General features: G+C 54.6%; 1 protein-coding gene across 5 annotated transcripts in view; it reads right to left on the reverse strand.

Moving 5' to 3' along the window:
- Positions 1–957: 957 nt before the first annotated feature.
- stard3 (StAR related lipid transfer domain containing 3) overlaps positions 958–20,807 on the reverse strand; it is a 55,222-nt gene continuing 35,372 nt past the window's right edge. For all 5 annotated transcript variants that reach the window (XM_072487693.1, XM_072487695.1, XM_072487691.1 and 2 more), the window contains 7 exons: positions 18,012–18,104; positions 17,258–17,320; positions 15,750–15,845; positions 11,918–11,997; positions 10,129–10,233; positions 3,215–3,308; positions 958–1,902 (listed from right to left, as the gene is read on the reverse strand). In XM_072487693.1, coding sequence (XP_072343794.1) covers positions 1,792–1,902; positions 3,215–3,308; positions 10,129–10,233; positions 11,918–11,997; positions 15,750–15,845; positions 17,258–17,320; positions 18,012–18,104 — 642 coding nt within the window. In that variant the 3' untranslated portion in view covers positions 958–1,791. The remainder of the gene's footprint in view (positions 1,903–3,214; positions 3,309–10,128; positions 10,234–11,917; positions 11,998–15,749; positions 15,846–17,257; positions 17,321–18,011; positions 18,105–20,807) is intronic.

The raw sequence follows: 20,807 nt of genomic DNA on the forward strand, positions 1-20,807 counted from the left end.
TAAGTTTCCACCCTAGCTCCCTGAATTCCTGCCTTACATCCCTATCCCTTTTCCTACCTATGTCGTTGGTACCTATGTGGACCACGACTTGGGGCTGCACCCCCTCCCCTTAAGGATCCCGAAAACACGATCCGAGACATCACGCACCCTGGCACCTGGGAGGCAACACACCAACCGCGAGTCTCTCTCATTCCCACAGAATCTCCTATCTATCCCCCTAACTATGGGGTCTCCAATGACTAATGCTCTACTCCTCTCCCCCCTTCCCTTCTGAGCAACAGGGACAGACTCTGTGCCAGAGACCTGTACCCCATGTGCCAGGCTCAGCCTGATATAATTTAAGGTTGTTCACCGGGCTCACATGACAGTGGCCCGGATGAGCAGATTCTTTGGGGTGGAGGACAGGTGTGCAAAATGCGCGGGAGGACCAGCGAACCATGTCCACATGTTCTGGACATGTCCAAAGCTTAGGGGATTTTGGCAGGGGTTTGCAGATATCATGTCCACGGTGTTAAAAACAAGGGTGGCACCGAGTCCAGAGGTGGCGATTTTCGGGGGTCGGAAGACCCGGGAATCCAGGAGGAGAAAGAGGCAGACGTTCCGGCCTTTGCTTCCTTGGTAGCCCGGAGACGGAGACTATTAGCTTGGAGGGACTCAAAGCCCCCGAAGTCAGAGACCTGGCTATTGGACACGGCTAGCTTTCTCTGTTTGGAGAAAATCAAGTTCACCTTGAGAGGGTCAGTGTTAGGGTTCACCCGGAGGTGGCAACCGTTCGTCGACTTCTTTGCGGAAAATTAATCGTCAGCAGACCGGGGGGGGGGGGGGGGGGGGGGGGTTAGTTTAGGTTAGAGTAGGGGGGTAGTAAGGGTGGGACCTGTACAAGAGGTAAATGGCTTTTGCACTATGTTTATGGTTTCATGTATATTGTTTATTTTGTTGTTGTTACTATACCGAAAATACCTCAATAAAATGTTTATTAAAAAAAAAAGTATTAAGCCACAAAAGTGGCTATTATCCACTATTAAAATAAAGAGGAATCAAACAACTTCTGCCACAGTGGAACTCTGACACCACCAGACCGCACAGGCTCCCGACTCTGGTTACAAACAGAAGGAGTTGATCTCCACCTGCAACATCTAACAGAGGCAACAAATATCTCAGTCCCACAGCATTGAGTGAACCTGATAACTTATCAGTGAAGCATAAATCGGTCTTCAAAAGATCCAACATTTGCTTCTCAGTGTAAAACTTTCAGAGCAGCGGGTTCCACACAGCGGGTTCCACACAGCGGGTTCCACACAGCGGGTTCCACACAGCGGGTTCCACACAGCGGGTTCCACACTGCGTGTTCCACACTGCGTGTTCCACACTGCGGGTTACTCACTGCGTGTTACACACTGCGTGTTACACACTGCGTGTTACACACTGCGGGTTCCACACTGCGTGTTACACACTGTGGGTCTCCAGGAACACAATACAAAAATGGTATAATATCAAAATAAAAATGTTCAGTATTGTATTTCACATAATCACAGAAATCCTACAGTGCAGAAGGAGGCCATTCGGCCCATTGAGTCTGTGCCGACCCTTTTGAAGGGGCTTTTCAATTTGTTTTTGTTCTTTGATAGTTCAATCGGGGAAGCCACGTGAAGAATAAGTTTTAAAAAGACTTTGAGTGATTAGCACAAGGATGAATCAATGTGGTTTCAGGCAGCGCTGATCTTGGTTTGTGACTGTTGACGTGGAACGTGCGTTTTGCAGATGGAGTTGATGCGATGGTACACACTGTGGTCACTGATGTGTTGCTTCACTTATCTGACCAATCCTCTGTCTCAGGTGTGCGATGAACTCGAACATGGTGGCTGCCAGGCTCTGCTGGATCAGGTATCGGGGCAGCCGGCCCTACTCGAGAAACAGACAGGAGGTTACAGCCCGTCAAAGGAAAGACATAGAACATCGAACATTACAGCGCAGTACAGGCCCTTCGGCCCTCGATGTTGCGCCGACCTGTGAAACCACTCTAAAGCCCATCTACACTATTCCCTTATCGTCCATATGTCTATCCAATGCCCTGAATGTGCAACCCGGGTGCTGTTCTGGTGATTCCAAAGTTCCCAGGATGGCACAGGTACAAATCCAGGACCCACTGCACAAAATGTACAAAGATTAAACACAACCACAATATTTCACTTCATGTGCATGGTCAATACTGTTGGAGAAGAGCCCATGAAACCTTTTAAAAAGGAAAGGTAGTTATTTGAAATAAAGGATGAATAAATGGTACAGGGAGTGTTGGAATGCTGGAGGGAAGTGGGAGCTGTTAGCATGAAAAGCCTCGCTTCTGGAATGACTGTCTAGGAATGGCCTGGAAACCAGGCAGCAATTAATTTCTAACACCACCAACAACTATGGAGGGATGGCAGTGGGAGGTAAGGGTGGCCAGGAAGCAGTGGGAACAGGAAAAGCAGGAAGGGAAGGGCAGGAAAGGAAGGGGGGGAGGAGAGAAGAGACAAGGAGGTCTCCCTTTATTAGGGAACAGAGTGAGGACAGTGGCTACTTTGGGTGAAAAGTCATTGATGCATCATATTCTCTTCCTGTGCCACATTCTGGAGAGTGTCAACATGTCAACACTCCCGGGCAGCACGGCGGCGCAGTGGTTAGCACAGCTGCCTCGCGGCGCCGAGGTCTCAGGTTCGATCCCGGCTCTGGGTCACTGTCCGTGTGGAGTTTGCACATTCTCCCCGTGTCTGCGTGGGTCTCGCCCCCACAACCCAAAGATGAGCAGGGTAGGTGGGTTGACCACGCTGAATCGCACCTTAATTGGAAAAATTGATTTGGGCACTCTAAATTTATCATTAAAAAGCACTGCTGCTCACAGTCAGAACACGAGCTCCAATCCAGTCTTGATCAACAGGTTGACAATTATTCTCGTTCCAACATGTTCACCCTCCACATTCCCCAACCCATGAAGCAACAACCAATGTGTTAACAGCCCCCAGTATTAGCAAACAAATCCGGCAACACACGTCGCTGCCAGGTTAGATGTTGAGTATTTGGGAAACTCTCCTAAAGTTTTCAAACAGTTTAAACCCCGATCTAACCTCTGGACCCATCTGTCCCGTCTGCCCTCCACAAGAAGCATTGCAAACGCCATTGCCCCAACCCTCAATCTATCACGGTCAAGGAGCTATCTCCCGGACTCCTGAATGCTTACTTTCAGGTCGGTGTTCAGTATCCAGATAAAGTTGCAGACACTGGGGTTCCGAGGAGATTTGAGCACCACAAACCCTCCAGGTCCATTCTCACCTCTGCAAGAGATTGAAAGACATCAGTGAATACAGAGCTGAATGTGGATCACAATGGAGGACACCACTCCCATCTGCTGGACAGTACAGGGATTTCAGGTGCAGGTTTTCCTTTCTGGGCCAAGCTGGTTTGAACACATTGTAGTACACAACGTAGTAAAGCTTCAGAGGTTCACACAGGAATATTTCCCTTCCAGCCGCACTCCACAGGCGAGCTTATCTCTTGCTTGCTATTTCTCATGAACTTTCCAATCGGCGAACTGACTCCGTCCCAACGGAGAAATACATTGTATAAAAAACAATTTCCTCCATGGCACCAATTAGACTGGCATAATGTCCCTGATCACTGCCCGAACCGATACCCCTCAATTCACCCCCTCAGTCTGTGTACAGCACTGTCTCTGTATCTCCCTCAGTCTGTGTACAGCTCCGTCTCTGTATCCCCCTTACTGTGTACAGCACTGTCTCTGTATCTCCCTCAGTCTGTGTACAGCTCCGTCTCTGTAAACCCCTCACTGTGTACAGCACCGTCTCTGTATCTCCCTCAGTCTGTGTACAGCACTGTCTCTGTATCTCCCTCAGTCTGTGTACAGCACCGTCTCTGTATCTCCCTCAGTCTGTGTACAGCACTGTCTCTGTATCTCCCTCAGTCTGTGTACAGCACTGTCTCTGTATCTCCCTCACTGTGCACAGCTCCGTCTCTGTATCTCCCTCAGTCTGTGTACAGCACTGTCTCTGTATCTCCCTCAGTCTGTGTACAGCACTGTCTCTGTATCCCCCTCACTGTGTACAGCACGGTCTCTGTATCTCTCTCACTGTGTACAGCACTGTCTCTGTATCCCCCTCACTGTGTACAGCACTGTCTCTGTATCTCCCTCACTGTGTACAGCACTGTCTCTGTATCTCCCTCACTGTGCACAGCACTGTCTCTGTATCCCCTCAGTCTCTGTACAGCACTGTCTCTGTATCTCCCTCACTGTGTACAGCACTGTCTCTGTATCTCCCTCACTGTGTACAGCACTGTCTCTGTATCTCCCTCAGTCTGTGTACAGCACTGTCTCTGTATCCCCCTCACTGTGTACAGCACGGTCTCTGTATCTCTCTCACTGTGTACAGCACTGTCTCTGTATCCCCCTCACTGTGTACAGCACTGTCTCTGTATCTCCCTCACTGTGTACAGCACTGTCTCTGTATCTCCCTCACTGTGCACAGCACTGTCTCTGTATCCCCTCAGTCTCTGTACAGCACTGTCTCTGTATCTCCCTCACTGTGTACAGCACTGTCTCTGTATCTCCTCACTGTGTACAGCACTGTCTCTGTATCTCCCTCAGTCTGTGTACAGCACTGTCTCTGTATCCCCCTCACTGTGCACAGCACTGTCTCCGTATCTCCCTCACTGTGTACAACACTGTCTCTGTATCTCCCTCACTGTGTACAGCACTGTCTCTGTATCTCCCTCACTATGTACAGCACGGTCTCTGTATCTCTCTCACTGTGCACAGCACTGTCTCTGTATCCCCTCACTGTGTACAGCACTGTCTCTGTATCTCCCTCACTGAGTACAGCACTGTCTCTGTATCTTCCTCACTGTGTACAGCACTGTCTCTGTATCTCCCTCACTGTGTACAGCACTGTCTCTGTATCTCCCTCACTGTGTACAGCACTGTCTCTGTATCTCCCTCACTGTGTACAGCACTGTCTCTGTATCTCCCTCACTGTGTACAGCACGGTCTCTGTATCTCCCTCACTGTGTACAGCACTGTCTCTGTATCTCCCTCACTGTGTACAGCACTGTCTCTGTATCTCCCTCACTGTGTACAGCACTGTCTCTGTATCTCCCTCACTGTGTACAGCACTGTCTCTGTATCTCCCTCACTGTGTACAGCACCGCCTCTGTATCTCCCTCACTGTGTACAGCACTGTCTCTGTATCTCCCTCACTGTGTACAGCACTGTCTCTGTATCTCCCTCACTGTGTACAGCACTGTCTCTGTATCTCCCTCAATGTGTACAGCTCCGTCTCTGTATCTCCCTCACTGTGTACAGCACTGTCTCTGTATCTCCCTCACTGTGTACAGCACTGTCTCTGTATCTCCCTCACTGTGTACAGCACCGCCTCTGTATCTCCCTCACTGTGTACAGCACTGTCTCTGTATCTCCCTCACTGTGCACAGCACTGTCTCTGTATCTCCCTCACTGTGTACAGCACTGTCTCTGTAACTCCCTCACTGTGTACAGCACTGTCTCTGTATCTCCCTCACTGTGTACAGCACTGTCTCTGTATCTCCCTCACTGTGTACAGCACTGTCTCTGTATCTCCCTCACTGTGTACAGCACTGTCTCTGTATCCCCTCAGTCTGTGTACAGCACTGTCTCTGTATCCCCCTCACTGTGTACAGCACTGTCTCTGTATCTCCCTCACTGTGTACAGCACTGTCTCTGTATCCCCCTCACTGTGTACAGCACTGTCTCTGTATCTCCCTCACTGTGTACAGCACTGTCTCTGTATCTCCCTCACTGTGTACAGCACTGTCTCTGTATCTCCCTCACTGTGTACAGCACTGTCTCTGTATCCCCTCAGTCTGTGTACAGCACTGTCTCTGTATCTCCCTCACTGTGTACAGCACTGTCTCTGTATCTCCCTCACTGTGTACAGCACTGTCTCTGTATCTCCCTCACTGTGTACAGCACTGTCTCTGTATCTCCCTCACTGTGCACAGCACTGTCTCTGTATCCCCTCACTGTGTACAGCACTGTCTCTGTATCTCCCTCACTGTGTACAGCACTGTCTCTGTATCTCCCTCACTGTGTACAGCACTGTCTCTGTATCTCCCTCACTGTGTACAGCACTGTCTCTGTATCTCCCTCACTGTGTACAGCACTGTCTCTGTATCTCCCTCACTGTGTACAGCACTGTCTCTGTATCTCCCTCACTGTGTACAGCACTGTCTCTGTATCTCCCTCACTGTGTACAGCACCGCCTCTGTATCTCCCTCACTGTGTACAGCACTGTCTCTGTATCTCCCTCACTGTGTACAGCACTGTCTCTGTATCTCCCTCACTGTGTACAGCACTGCCTCTGTATCTCTCTCACTGTGTACAGCACTGTCTCTGTATCTTCCTAACTGTGTATAGCACTGTGTCTGTATCTCCCTCACTGTGTACAGCACTGTCTCTGTATCTCCCTCACTGTGTACAGCACTGTCTCTGTATCCCCCTCACTGTGTACAGCACTGTCTCTGTATCACCTCAGTCTGTGTACAGCACTGTCTCTGTATCCCCCTCACTGTGTACAGCACTGTCTCTGTATCTCCCTCACTGTGTACAGCACTGTCTCTGTATCTCCCTCACTGTGCACAGCACTGTCTCTGTATCTCCCTCACTGTGTACAGCACTGTCTCTGTATCTCCCTCACTGTGTACAGCACTGTCTCTGTATCTCCCCCTCTGAGTACAGCACTGTCTCTGTATCTCCCTCAGTCTGTGTACAGCACTGTCTCTGTATCCCCCTCACTGTGTACAGCACTGTCTCTGTATCTCCCTCGCTGTGTACAGCACTGTCTCTGTATCTCCCTCAGTCTGTGTACAGCACTGTCTCTGTATCCCCTCAGTCTGTGTACAGCACTGTCTCTGTATCCCCCTCACTGTGTACAGCCCTGTCTCTGTATCTCCCTCACTGTGCACAGCACTGTCTCTGTATCTCCCTCACTGTGCACAGCACTGTCTCTGTATCTCCCTCGCTGTGTACAGCACTGTCTCTGTATCTCCCTCAGTCTGTGTACATCACTGTCTCTGTATCCCCTCAGTCTGTGTACAGCACTGTCTCTGTATCCCCCTCACTGTGTACAGCACTGTCTCTGTATCTCCCTCACTGTGCACAGCACTGTCTCTGTATCTCCCTCACTGTGTACAGCTCCGTCTCTGTATCCCCCTCACTGTGTACAGCACTGTCTCTGTATCCCCTCAGTCTGAGTACAGCACTGTCTCTGTATCCCCCTCACTGTGTACAGCACTGTCTCTGTATCTCCCTCGGTCTGTGTACAGCACTGTCTCTGTATCCCCTCAGTCTGTGTACAGCACTGTCTCTGTATCCCCATCACTGTGTACAGCACTGTCTCTGTATCTCCCTCACTGTGTACAGCACTGTCTCTGTATCCCCCTCACTGTGTACAGCACTGTCTCTGTATCTCCCTCACTGTGCACAGCACTGTCTCTGTATCTCCCTCGCTGTGTACAGCACTGTCTCTGTATCTCCCTCACTGTGTACAGCACTGTCTCTGTATCTCCCTCACTGTGTACAGCACTGTCTCTGTATCTCCCTCAGTCTGTGTACAGCACTGTCTCTGTATCCCCCTCACTGTGTACAGCACTGTCTCTGTATCTCCCTCAGTCTGTGTACAGCACTGTCTCTGTATCTCCCTCACTGTGCACAGCACTGTCTCTGTATCTCCCTCACTGTGTACAGCACTGTCTCTGTATCTCCCTCACTGTGCACAGCACTGTCTCTGTATCTCCCTCGCTGTGTACAGCACTGTCTCTGTATCCCCCTCACTGTGTACAGCACTGTCTCTGTATCTCCCTCGGTCTGTGTACAGCACTGTCTCTGTATCCCCTCAGTCTGTGTACAGCACTGTCTCTGTATCCCCATCACTGTGTACAGCACTGTCTCTGTATCTCCCTCACTGTGTACAGCACCGTCTCTGTATCTCCCTCAGTCTGTGTACAGCACTGTCTCTGTATCCCCCTCACTGTGTACAGCACTGTCTCTGTATCTCCCTCGGTCTGTGTACAGCACTGTCTCTGTATCCCCTCAGTCTGTGTACAGCACTGTCTCTGTATCCCCCTCACTGTGTACAGCACTGTCTCTGTATCTCCCTCAGTCTGTGTACAGCACTGTCTCTGTATCCCCCTCACTGTGTACAGCACTGTCTCTGTATCTCCCTCAGTCTGTGTACAGCACTGTCTCTGTATCTCCCTCACTGTGTACAGCACTGTCTCTGTATCTCCCTCACTGTGCACAGCACTGTCTCTGTATCTCCCTCACTGTGTACAGCACTGTCTCTGTATCTCCCTCACTGTGCACAGCACGGTCTCTGTATCTCCCTCACTGTGCACAGCACTGTCTCTGTATCTCCCTCACTGTGCACAGCACTGTCTCTGTATCCCCTCAGTCTGTGTACAGCACTGTCTCTGTATCTCCCTCATTGTGCACAGCACTGTCTCTGTATATCCCTCAGTCTGTGTACAGCACCGTCTCTGTATCTCCCTCACTGTGTACAGCACTGTCTCTGTATCTCCCTCACTGTGTACAGCACTGTCTCTGTATCTCCCTCACTGTGTACAGCACTGTCTCTGTATCTCCCTCACTGTGTACAGCACTGTCTCTGTATCCCCTCAGTCTGTGTACAGCACCGTCTCTGTATCTCCCTCACTGTGTACAGCACTGTCTCTGTATCTCCCTCAGTCTGTGTACAGCACTGTCTCTGTATCTCCCTCACTGTGTACAGCACTGTCTCTGTATCTCCCTCACTGTGTACAGCACTGTCTCTGTATCTCCCTCACTGTGCACAGCACTGTCTCTGTATCTCCCTCACTGTGTACAGCACTGTCTCTGTATCTCCCTCAGTCTGTGTACAGCACCGTCTCTGTATCTCCCTCACTGTGTACAGCACTGTCTCTGTATCTCCCTCACTGTGTACAGCACTGTCTCTGTATCTCCCTCACTGTCTACAGCACTGTCTCTGTATCCCCTCAGTCTGTGTACAGCACAGTCTCTGTATCCCCCTCACTGTGTACAGCACTGTCTCTGTATCTCCCTCAGTCTGTGTACAGCACTGTCTCTGTATCTCCCTCAGTCTGTGTACAGCACTGTCTCTGTATCTCCCTCACTGTGTACAGCACTGTCTCTGTATCTCCCTCACTGTGTACAGCACTGTCTCTGTATCTCCCTCACTGTGTACAGCACTGTCTCTGTATCTCCCTCAGTCTGTGTACAGCACCGTCTCTGTATCTCCCTCACTGTGTACAGCACTGTCTCTGTATCTCCCTCACTGTGTACAGCACTGTCTCTGTATCCCCCTCACTGTGTACAGCACTGTCTCTGTATCTCCCTCAGTCTGTGTACAGCACTGTCTCTGTATCTCCCTCACTGTGTGCAGCACTGTCTCTGTATTTCCCTCACTGTGTACAGCACTGTCTCTGTATCTCCCTCAGTCTGTGTACAGCACTGTCTCTGTATCCCCCTCACTGTGTACAGCACTGTCTCTGTATCTCCCTCACTGTGTACAGCACTGTCTCTGTATCTCCCTCAGTCTGTGTACAGCACTGTCTCTGTATCTCCCTCACTGTGTACAGCACTGTCTCTGTATCCCCCTCACTGTGTACAGCACTGTCTCTGTATCTCCCTCAGTCTGTGTACAGCACTGTCTCTGTATCTCCCTCACTGTGTACAGCACTGTCTCTGTATCTCCCTCACTGTGTACAGCACTGTCTCTGTATCTCCCTCACTGTGTACAGCACTGTCTCTGTATCTCCCTCAGTCTGTGTACAGCACTGTCTCTGTATCTCCCTCACTGTGTACAGCACTGTCTCTGTATCTGCCTCGGTCTGTGTACAGCACTGTCTCTGTATCTCCCTCACTGTGTACAGCACTGTCTCTGTATCCCCCTCACTGTGTACAGCACTGTCTCTGTATCTCCCTCAGTCTGTGCACAGCACTGTCTCTGTATCTGCCTGTCCCTCCGTGTGTTAGCGAGTATTAAGGATCTTGTTCCCACACTCAGTTGACAATGCCCAATGCCCTGGATTTAATTAGCTGCATCATACCTGACATATTTCTTGTGTGGCGGTTTGGCGTCATGCGTGGTTGACACTCCTGAAGAAATGTACATGTCCTTCTTCCTCTCTATGCGCCGCACATTCACAAAGTCCCTGTAAATTGAGCATCAATTACTCACACCAAACTGCTCCAGCATTGGTTTTCCAGAATTAGAAAGAGACATCATGGCCTCAGCCACAGTTAGGATCAGCTTAGCTGTAATCTTACTGACTGGCGGGGCAGGCCCGAGGGGCCAAGAGGCCTCTGCCTGCTCCGCATTCCTGTGTTCAGTTTTTGAAAATGGTGGGGAAGCCCAGGACTGTGGTGCTGTGAAGAGGCAACATAACACGGAAACAGGGAACCTGGGAGCCGATCCCTTTAAAAGGTGTATGATCCGCTGCTCCACTGGTTTGGGCTAATGGACCATGTGGGCCGGAGGGGCAGACAACATCCTGGTACGTCTGGAGGTCCCTGGGCAAGGACAGGGAACAGAAATCAGTCACAATCTCTGCTTCTGACTGCTCTAGGGTGACCCCCCATGGAAATTCTGTGCATGTGCTGATTTTGGGAAAGGGGGATGTTACCTTTGCTGCAATGTCAGACCCAGACGGCCAGACCCAGAGCGCCAGACCCAGAGCGCCAGACCGAGAGCGCCAGACGCAGAGCGCCAGACGCAGAGCGCCAGACGGCCAGACCTACCGCCAGAACTTCAGCAGAGGAAAGCAGAAAAGTGAAAGTTTCAGCCAATGAGAATTAGAGCAAGCATGTGAGTGCATGAGAGTGGATGCCCATGCGTATCTGCCTATGTCTGGGCGTATCTGTGTATCTGCGTGGGCAAGATCTGCGTGGGCTCCGGTGTGTGGATACGGTGCGTGGGGCCCGGTGCGTGGGGCCGGGTGTGTGGGGTACGGTGCGTGGGGTACGGTGCGTGGGGTACGGTGCGTGGGGTACGGTGTGTGGGGTACAGTGCGTGGGGCCGGGTGTGTGGGGTACGGTGTGTGGGGTACGGTGTGTGGGGTACGGTGTGTGGGGTACGGTGCGTGGGGTACGGTGCGTGGGGTACGGTGCATGGGGTACGGCGTGTGGGGTACGGTGCGTGGGGTACGGCGTGAGGGGTACGGCGTGTGGGGTACGGTGCGTGGGGTACGGTGCATGGGGTACGGCGTGAGGGGTACGGTGCGTGGGGTACGGCGTGAGGGGTACAGTGCGTGGGGCCGGGTATGTGGGGTACGGTGTGTGGGGTACGGTGCGTGGGGTACGGCGTGAGGGGTACGGCGCGTGGGGTACGGCGCGTGGGGTACGGTGCGTGGGGTACGGTGCGTGGGGTACGGTGCGTGGGGTACGGTGCGTGGGGTACGGTGCGTGGGGTACGGTGCGTGGGGTACGGTGCGTGGGGTACGGTGCGTGGGGTACGGTGCGTGGGGTACGGTGCGTGGGGCCGGGTGCGTGGGGTACGGTGCGTGGGGTACGGTGTACCCACAGTATTTCTGTGTCTCGTCCAGTTCAGTTTCTGCTCTATGGTAGACCCCAGGATGTTAATAGTGGGCAATGTAGTAATAATAATGCTGTTGAATGTCACGGGGAGATGGTTAGATTCCCTCTCACTGGAGCATGGTGAAGATGGTCAGTTTTGTGGTGTAAATTCCCACTTCGCAGCCCAAAGCTGAATGTCAGCCTGGTCTTGCTTCATACAGACACGGATAGCTTCATTATCCAAGGAACTGGGACTGGAGCTAATGCTGTGCAATCAGAAAACATTTCTCACAAACACGCCATATTAAATTCTGTGACACTGACCTGGGAGAAACAACGCCTCCAGCTGCTCCAGCTGACACGTCGTACGTGATGAGAGTGTTGTCATCGACCCGCTGGAGAATCTAAGAAACAGACACAGGGTCAGAGTCACAGCTATGGGGCTCAATGTCATCTCTTTACCCCAAATCCTGTCAATCCAGACAGTGGCCAGAATGAATGAAAAACATCGGTAAACACAATATTTAGAGGCTCTGATGAACTTCATTGAAGACCTTAATAGCGCTGCAACACGCGAGCAACCTTTTACCACAGTGACACTGGATCCCAGTGAGAGTCAGTGTGTGTGGGACCCGTACCCCAGTGAGAGTCAGTGTGTGTGGAACTGTATCCCAGTGAGAGTCAGTGTGTGTGGAACTGTATCCCAGTGAGAGTCAGTGTGTGTGGAACTGTATCCCAGTGAGAGTCAGTGTGTGTGGAACTGTATCCCAGTGAGGGTCAGTGTGTGTGGAACTGTATCCCAGTGAGAGTCAGTGTGTGTGGGACCCGTACCCCAGTGAGAGTCAGTGTGTGTGGAACTGTATCCCAGTGAGAGTCAGTGTGTGTGGAACTGTATCCCAGTGAGAGTCAGTGTGTGTGGAACTGTATCCCAGTGAGGGTCAGTGTGTGTGGAACTGTATCCCAGTGAGAGTCAGTGTGTGTGGGACCCGTACCCCAGTGAGAGTCAGTGTGCGTGGAACTGTATCCCAGTGAGAGTCAGTGTGTGTGGGACCCGTACCCCAGTGAGAGTCAGTGTGTGTGGAACTGTATCCCAGTGAGAATCAGTGTGTGTGGAACTGTATCCCAGTGAGAGTCAGTGTGTGTGGAACTGTATCCCAGTGAGAGTCAGTGTGTGTGGAACTGAACCCCAGTGAGAGTCAGTGTGTGTGGAACTGTACCCCAGTGAGAGTCAGTGTGTGTGGAACTGTATCCCAGTGAGAGTCAGTGTGTGTGGGACCCGTACCCCAGTGAGAGTCAGTGTGTGTGGAACTGTACCCCAGTGAAAGTCAGTGTGTGTGTAACCCGTACCCCAGTGAGAGTCAGTGTGTGTGGAACTGTATCCCAGTGAGAGTCAGTGTGTGTGGAACTGTACCCCAGTGAGAGTCAGTGTGTGTGGAACTGTATCCCAGTGAGAGTCAGTGTGTGAACTGTATCCCAGTGAGAGTCAGTGTGTGTGGAACTGTACCCCAGTGAGAGTCAGTGAGTGTGGAACTGTACCCCAGTGAGAGTCAGTGTGTGTGGAACTGTATCCCAGTGAGAGTCAGTGTGTGTGGAACTGTATCCCAGTGAGAGTCAGTGTGTGAACTGTATCCCAGTGAGAGTCAGTGTGTGTGGAACTGTACCCCAGTGAGAGTCAGTGAGTGTGGAACTGTGCCCCAGTGAGAGTCAGTGTGTGTTGTACTGTATCCCAGTGCGAGTCAGTGTGTGTGGAACTGTATCCCAGTGAGAGTCAGTGTGTGAACTCTATCCCAGTGAGAGTCAGTGTGTGTGGAACTGTATCCCAGTGAGAGTCAGTGTGTGAACTGTATCCCAGTGAGAGTCGGTGTGTGTGGAACAGTAACCCAGTGAGAGTCAGTGTGTGTGGAACTGTATCCCAGTGAGAGTCAGTGTGTGTGGAACTGTATCCCAGTGAGAGTCAGTGTGTGTAGAACTGTATCCCAGTGAGAGTCAGTGTGTGTGGAACTGTACCCAAGTGAGAGTCAGTGTGTGTGGAACTGTACCCCAGTGAGAGTCAGTGTGTGTGGAACTGTATCGCAGTGAGAGTCAGTGTGTGTGGAACTGTATCCCAGTGAGAGTCAGTGTGTGTGGAACTGTACCCCAGTGAGAGTCAGTGTGTGTGGAACTGTATCCCAGTGAGAGTCAGTGTGTGTGGAACTGTATCCCAGTGAGAGTCAGTGTGTGTGGATCTGTACCCCAGTGAGAGTCAGTGTGTGTGGAACTGTATCCCAATGAGAGTCAGTGTGTGTGGAACTGTACCCCAGTGAGAGTCAGTGAGTGTGGAACTGTATCCCAGTGAGTGTCAGTGTGTGTGGAACTGTACCCCAGTGAGAGTCAGTGTGTGTAGAACTGTATCCCAGTGAGAGTCAGTGTGTGTGGAACTGTACCCCAGTGAGAGTCAGTGTGTGTGGAACTGTACCCCAGTGAGAGTCAATGTGTGTGGAACTGTATCCCAGTGAGAGTCAGTGTGTGTGGAACTGTATCACAGTGAGAGTCAGTGTGTGTGGAACTGTATCACAGTGAGAGTCAGTGTGTGTGGAACTGTATCCCAGTGACAGTCAGTGTGTGTGGAACTGTATCCCAGTGAGAGTCAGTGTGTGTGGAACTGTATCCCAGTGAGAGTCAGTGTGTGTGGAACTGTATCCCAGTGAGAGTCAGTGTGTGTGGAACTGTATCCCAGTGAGAGTCAGTGTGTGTGGAACTGTACCCCAGTGAGAGTCAATGTGTGTGGAACTGTATCCCAGTGAGAGTCAGTGTGTGTGGAACTGTATCACAGTGAGAGTCAGTGTGTGTGGAACTGTATCACAGTGAGAGTCAGTGTGTGTGGAACTGTATCCCAGTGACAGTCAGTGTGTGTGGAACTGTATCCCAGTGAGAGTCAGTGTGTGTGGAACTGTATCCCAGTGAGAGTCAGTGTGTGTGGAACTGTATCCCAGTGAGAGTCAGTGTGTGTGGAACTGTATCCCAGTGAGAGTCAGTGTGTGAACTGCAATGCAATAAGAACAGATGAAATGGCAGACGGAGCTGATGGCGTACGGGGGGGTGATAATGCCGGGCGGGGGGTGAGGGTGGTGATGCCGGATTTGGCCGAACCGGATGGGGGAGGGTGATGCCGGACGGGGGGGTGATGCCGATGCCGGATGGGGGGGGGGGGGGGGGAGGGTGATGCCGATGCCGGATGGGGGGGGGGGGGGGGGGAGGGTGATGCCGGGCGGGGGTGGGGGGTGATGCTGGACGGAGGGGTGATGCCGGGCCGGGGGGTGATGCCGGATGGGGGGGGTGATGCTGGACGGAGGGGTGATGCTGGGCCGGGTGGTGATGCCGGATGGGGGAGGGTGATGCCGGACGGGGGGGTGATGCCGGACGGAGGGGTGATGCTGGGCCGGGTGGTGATGCCGGATGGGGGAGGGTGATGCCGGACGGGGGGGTGATGCCGGACGGAGGGGTGATGCTGGACGGGGGGGTGATGCTGGGCCGGGGGGTGATGCCGGATGGGGGAGGGTGATGCCGGACGGGGGGGTGATGCTGGACGGGGGGGGTGATGCCGGACGGGGGGGGGTGATGCCGGACGGGGGGGTGATGCCGGACGGGGGGGGGGGGTGATGCTGGGCACTTTGGCTACTGCTTCATTGTTGGCCCGGCGGCGGTTCCTGGCGAGTCGGAGACACTTGGCACCATCACTGCCGCAGTGTGGCCGGACAATTTAATGGCGGTCTTGCATCTCGAGAAGGTTAAGTTGACGGTGATGGAAGGGATTGACGAGTCCTGTTGGGGATGGCAGCCATTTCCGTTGCATTTTAAGGATCTGGTCACTGTTAAGGAGTGGGGGGGAGGGGGGGGGGGGAGGGGGTTCTGTTTTTGGTCAGTTGGGGTTTGTTGAGGGTGTTGATAATGGCGTTGTTTTGATTTAGATTTTGTATAAAATAATGAAAACCTAATAAAAATATGTTTTAACAAACTGAGACGCGAGCGTCCTGCATCGCAAGAAGCTCTCCTCAAACTGTGTCCCTCAATTCACATCGTCTCGGAAAGTTTACTTTGGATTCGTTGTTTTCAGCAGAACCTCAGCAGTGGAATTGACTATTTCCGGGAGATGTGCGATTATAGATACCAGGAGTACCTGACAAACTGTGACTGTCCTGTTCCAAATAACCAGTTTCTCGGGTTGAAGAATGACCTCCTGGTATACCAGCTCTGCCGGGCACTGCAGGAACGCCTGAAGGAGAAACACACATTAGCAAAGACCGCACAATCTCGGAGTTTTGGGAGTGTGAACACACAGCAGGACACAGCACGGTCACGGGCCATGGATACACTGCCAAGGTGGTCAAATAAACCCAAATTGTGTCCCACGCTGACCGACCGACTGACTCAGCTCTGCACTGACACTCTCCCCACATCAGGTCAACAGGAAGTACACAAGTGAACATGGGATTCCTCCAGCCCAAAAACTCAGCTGATTCAACAAACCTGGACAAGACCTTCCCGTTGATGTCGCCGGAGGGATCTTCCGGCAGCACGGGATTTAAGGGGCGTCTTGACAAATACATGAATAGAATGGGATTAGAGGGATACGGACCCAGGAAGTGTAGAAGATTGTAGTTTAGACGGGCAGCATGGTCGGCACGGGCTTGGAGGGCCGAAGGGCCTGTTCCTGTGCTGTACATTTCTTTGTTCTTTGTTCCAGTCCTGTCGACAGTTCACCCCGCCGAGGATCTTCCGGCAACGCGGTGTGGTCTCAATGGAAAACCATTGTCCTTTGCTCTCCAATTTACCCCACGCCCCAATTTTAGAGCATTTATTCAGTTTCAGAACACGGAACTGGAAAGAGCAGGAGGGAATGTGAGGGAGGGAGGGAATGTGAAGGAGGGAGGGAATGTGAGGGCGGGAGGGAATGTGAGGGAGGGAGGGAATGTGAGGTAGGGAGGGAATGTGAGGGAGGGAGGGAACGTGAGGGAGGGAGGGAACGTGAGGGAGGGCAGGAATGTGAGGGAGGGAGGGAATGTGAGGGAGGGAGGGAATGTGAGGGAGGGAGGGAATGTGAGGGAGGGAATTGGAGGGAGGGAATGTGAGGGAGGGAGGGAATGTGAGGGAGGGAGGGAATGTGAGGGAGGGAGGGAATGTGAGGGAGGGAGGGAATGTGAGGGAGGGAGGGAATGTGAGGGAGGGAGGGAATGTGAGGGAGGGCAGGAATGTGAGGGAGGGAGGGAATGTGAGGGAGGGAGGGAATGTGAGGGAGGGAATGTGAGGGAGGGAGGGAATGGGAGGGAGGGAATGTGAGGGATGGAGGGAATGTGAGGGAGGGAATGTGAGGGAAGGATAAATGTTGGCAGTGCCTATGGATGGAAACCCTAGCAAATAAGTGAAATTATCGCAGGTACAGTACCAACATTAACAATCTGGTTGAGATCTGCAGCACGTGGCAGGTTTGAAGGGAACAGACATCTTTATTGATCCTGGAGATGGACCTGGATCAGTCGATTCACAGTTAAACTATAAAGGTGCTAATGCTGAAGGGGAACCTCGGAAGATTTCATCTTTAATGTATTTCTTCCTGGAGTAACTTCCCTTCCCTCAGGCTCAGCGAAGCCCTGTCCTGACTCTGTACTTCAACATCAAATTTCTTACCTTCAGAATGTAACTCCTGCCATGATACGGGATTTCAAATGTGTAAACAACATCACTGTTATCCTGCAACAGAGATTTCAGATTAATTTAATTCTTCAAATCGCGACACAATGCCCTTTTGTGCAAATAACAAATAAGATAATTTCATTGAAAGAGATTTTTACACTGGAGTCACAGGCAGATTCGATACATTCTGCAAACACCAAACAGCAGTCAGTGTCCACTGGACTCTGGACTTTAGACCAAGCATTGGAAATACAGACAAGACAGTACAGTGCCGAAACATCACACCCATGCTCCAGCCCCGAATCAAATTCCCTTGGGGCTACTCTCGGGGTTGCTCGAGTTGGGCAAAAGTTCACCAACCCTGTGGTGTGCACAGCAAGCAGCCGCACTGATGTTGATCTGCGACATGTCGGAGTGCTCAGGGAGTTGCAGCAGATCGAAACACATTTCAACATAAACAAATTGGGTATTTTAAACTGTTCCATCGCAAATAAACAAAGGCTTTTCATTTGGGAAATTGGTATCAGTGTTTCTCCAGCAATCAGCAATTGAAGTTCCACAGTTGTGTCTGGAGCAGGGAGAACTCTGCATTTTTGCAGCTCAATACAATATTTTGGAAATTTGAAGTTTGTCAATTAATCTGTGGATGCAAGACAGAAAATCTGTGAAAAGTCACAAACCCAAAACACACGTACAGACCGAACGCAGTGCAGATTGGAGGCTTTGAGAATAACTCACAGTTACTCACATTCTCTTTCTCAAACTTCCAGTATTCCTCCTGCCCGAGTATTTGTTCCATCATTTTCATTGCCTCTTGACCCTGACGCACATACTCCTTCTCCTGCAGAAAAAAACATTGCTGAGTCTCACACCGCCCCCGACTGCCCTCTCGCACCGGCACAGCCCCGGCCGGCAGCACTCTGCACCGTCCCGGCACAGCCGGCGGCACTCACACCCCGTCCCGGCACAGCCGGCGGCACTCACACCCCGGCCTGGCACAGCCGGCGGCACTCACACCCCGGCCTGGCACAGCCGGCGGCACTCACACCCCGTCCTGGCACAGCCGGCAGCACTTTGCACCGTCCTGGCACAGCCGGCGGCACTCACACCCCGTCCCGGCACAGCCGGCGGCACTCACACCCCGTCCCGGCACAGCCGGCAGCACTTTGCACCGTCCTGGCACAGCCGCCAGCACTCACACCCCGGCCTGGCACAGCCGGCGGCACTCACACCCCGTCCCGGCACAGCCGGCGGCACTCACACCCCGTCCCGGCACAGCCGGCAGCACTTTGCACCGTCCTGGCACAGCCGGCAGCACTCACACCCCGTCCTGGCACAGCCGGCGGCACTCACACCCCGTCCCGGCACAGCCGGCGGCACTCACACCCCGTCCCGGCACAGCCGGCAGCACTTTGCACCGTCCTGGCACAGCCGGCGGCACTCACACCCCGTCCCGGCACAGCCGGCGGCACTCACACCCCGTCCCGGCACAGCCGGCAGCACTTTGCACCGTCCTGGCACAGCCGGCGGCACTCACACCCCGTCCTGGCACAGCCGGCGGCACTCACACCCCGTCCCGGCACAGCCGGCAGCACTTTGCACCGTCCTGGCACAGCCGGCGGCACTCACACCCCGTCCCGGCACAGCCGGCGGCACTCACACCCCGTCCCGGCACAGCCGGCGGCACTCACACCCCGTCCCGGCACAGCCGGCAGCACTTTGCACCGTCCTGGCACAGCCGCCAGCACTCACACCCCGGCCTGGCACAGCCGGCGGCACTCACACCCCGTCCTGGCACAGCCGGCGGCACTCACACCCCGTCCCGGCACAGCCGGCAGCACTTTGCACCGTCCTGGCACAGCCGGCGGCACTCACACCCCGTCCCGGCACAGCCGGCGGCACTCACACCCCGTCCCGGCACAGCCGGCGGCACTCACACCCCGTCCCGGCACAGCCGGCAGCACTTTGCACCGTCCTGGCACAGCCGCCAGCACTCACACCCCGGCCTGGCACAGCCGGCGGCACTCACACCCCGTCCCGGCACAGCCGGCGGCACTCACACCCCGTCCCGGCACAGCCGGCAGCACTTTGCACCGTCCTGGCACAGCCGGCAGCACTCACACCCCGTCCTGGCACAGCCGGCGGCACTCACACCCCGTCCCGGCACAGCCGGCGGCACTCACACCCCGTCCCGGCACAGCCGGCAGCACTTTGCACCGTCCTGGCACAGCCGGCGGCACTCACACCCCGTCCCGGCACAGCCGGCGGCACTCACACCCCGTCCCGGCACAGCCGGCAGCACTTTGCACCGTCCTGGCACAGCCGGCGGCACTCACACCCCGTCCTGGCACAGCCGGCGGCACTCACACCCCGTCCCGGCACAGCCGGCAGCACTTTGCACCGTCCTGGCACAGCCGGCGGCACTCACACCCCGTCCCGGCACAGCCGGCGGCACTCACACCCCGTCCCGGCACAGCCGGCAGCACTTTGCACCGTCCTGGCACAGCCGGCGGCACTCACACCCCGTCCCGGCACAGCCGGCGGCACTCACACCCCGGCCTGGCACAGCCGGCAGCACTTTGCACCGTCCTGGCACAGCCGGCAGCACTCACACCCCGGCCTGGCACAGCCGGCGGCACTCACACCCCGTCACGGCACAGCCGGCGGCACTCACACCCCGTCCCGGCACAGCCGGCAGCACTTTGCACCGTCCTGGCACAGCCGGCGGCACTCCCACCCCGTCCCGGCACAACCGGCGGCACTCACACCCCGGCCTGGCACAGCCGGCAGCACTTTGCACCGTCCTGGCACAGCCGGCGGCACTCACACCCCGGCCTGGCACAGCCGGCGACACTCACACCCCGTCCTGGCACAGTCGGCGGCACTCTCACCCCGCCCCCGACACAGCCGGCGGCACTCTCACCCCGACCCCGACACAGCCGGCGGCACTCACACCCCGCCCCCGACTCAGCCGGCGGCACTCACACCCCGCCCCGACACAGCCGGCGGCACTCACACCCCGTCCCGGCACAGCTGGCGGCACTCACACCCCGTCCCGGCACAGCCGGCGGCACTCACACCCCGTCCCGGCACAGCCGGCGGCACTCACACCCCGTCCCGGCACAGCCGGCAGCACTTTACACCGTCCTGGCACAGCCGGCGGCACTCACACCCCGTCCCGGCACAGCCGGCGGCACTCACACCCCGGCCTGGCACAGCCGGCAGCACTTTGCACCGTCCTGGCACAGCCGGCGGCACTCACACCCCGTCCCGGCACAGCCGGCGGCACTCACATCCCGTCCTGGCACAGCCGGCGGCACTCACACCCCGTCCCGGCACAGCCGGCGGCACTCTCACCCCGACCCCGACACAGCCGGCGGCACTCACACCCCGTCCCGGCACAGCCGGCGGCACTCACACCCCGGCCTGGCACAGCTGGCGGCACTCACACCCCGGCCTGGCACAGCCGGCGGCACTCTCACCCCGACCCCGACACAGCCGGCGGCACTCACACCCCGTCCTGGCACAGCCGCCGGCACTCTCA

This window comes from Scyliorhinus torazame, chromosome 21, assembly GCF_047496885.1.
Source record: "Scyliorhinus torazame isolate Kashiwa2021f chromosome 21, sScyTor2.1, whole genome shotgun sequence".
Lineage (NCBI taxonomy): Eukaryota > Metazoa > Chordata > Chondrichthyes > Carcharhiniformes > Scyliorhinidae > Scyliorhinus > Scyliorhinus torazame.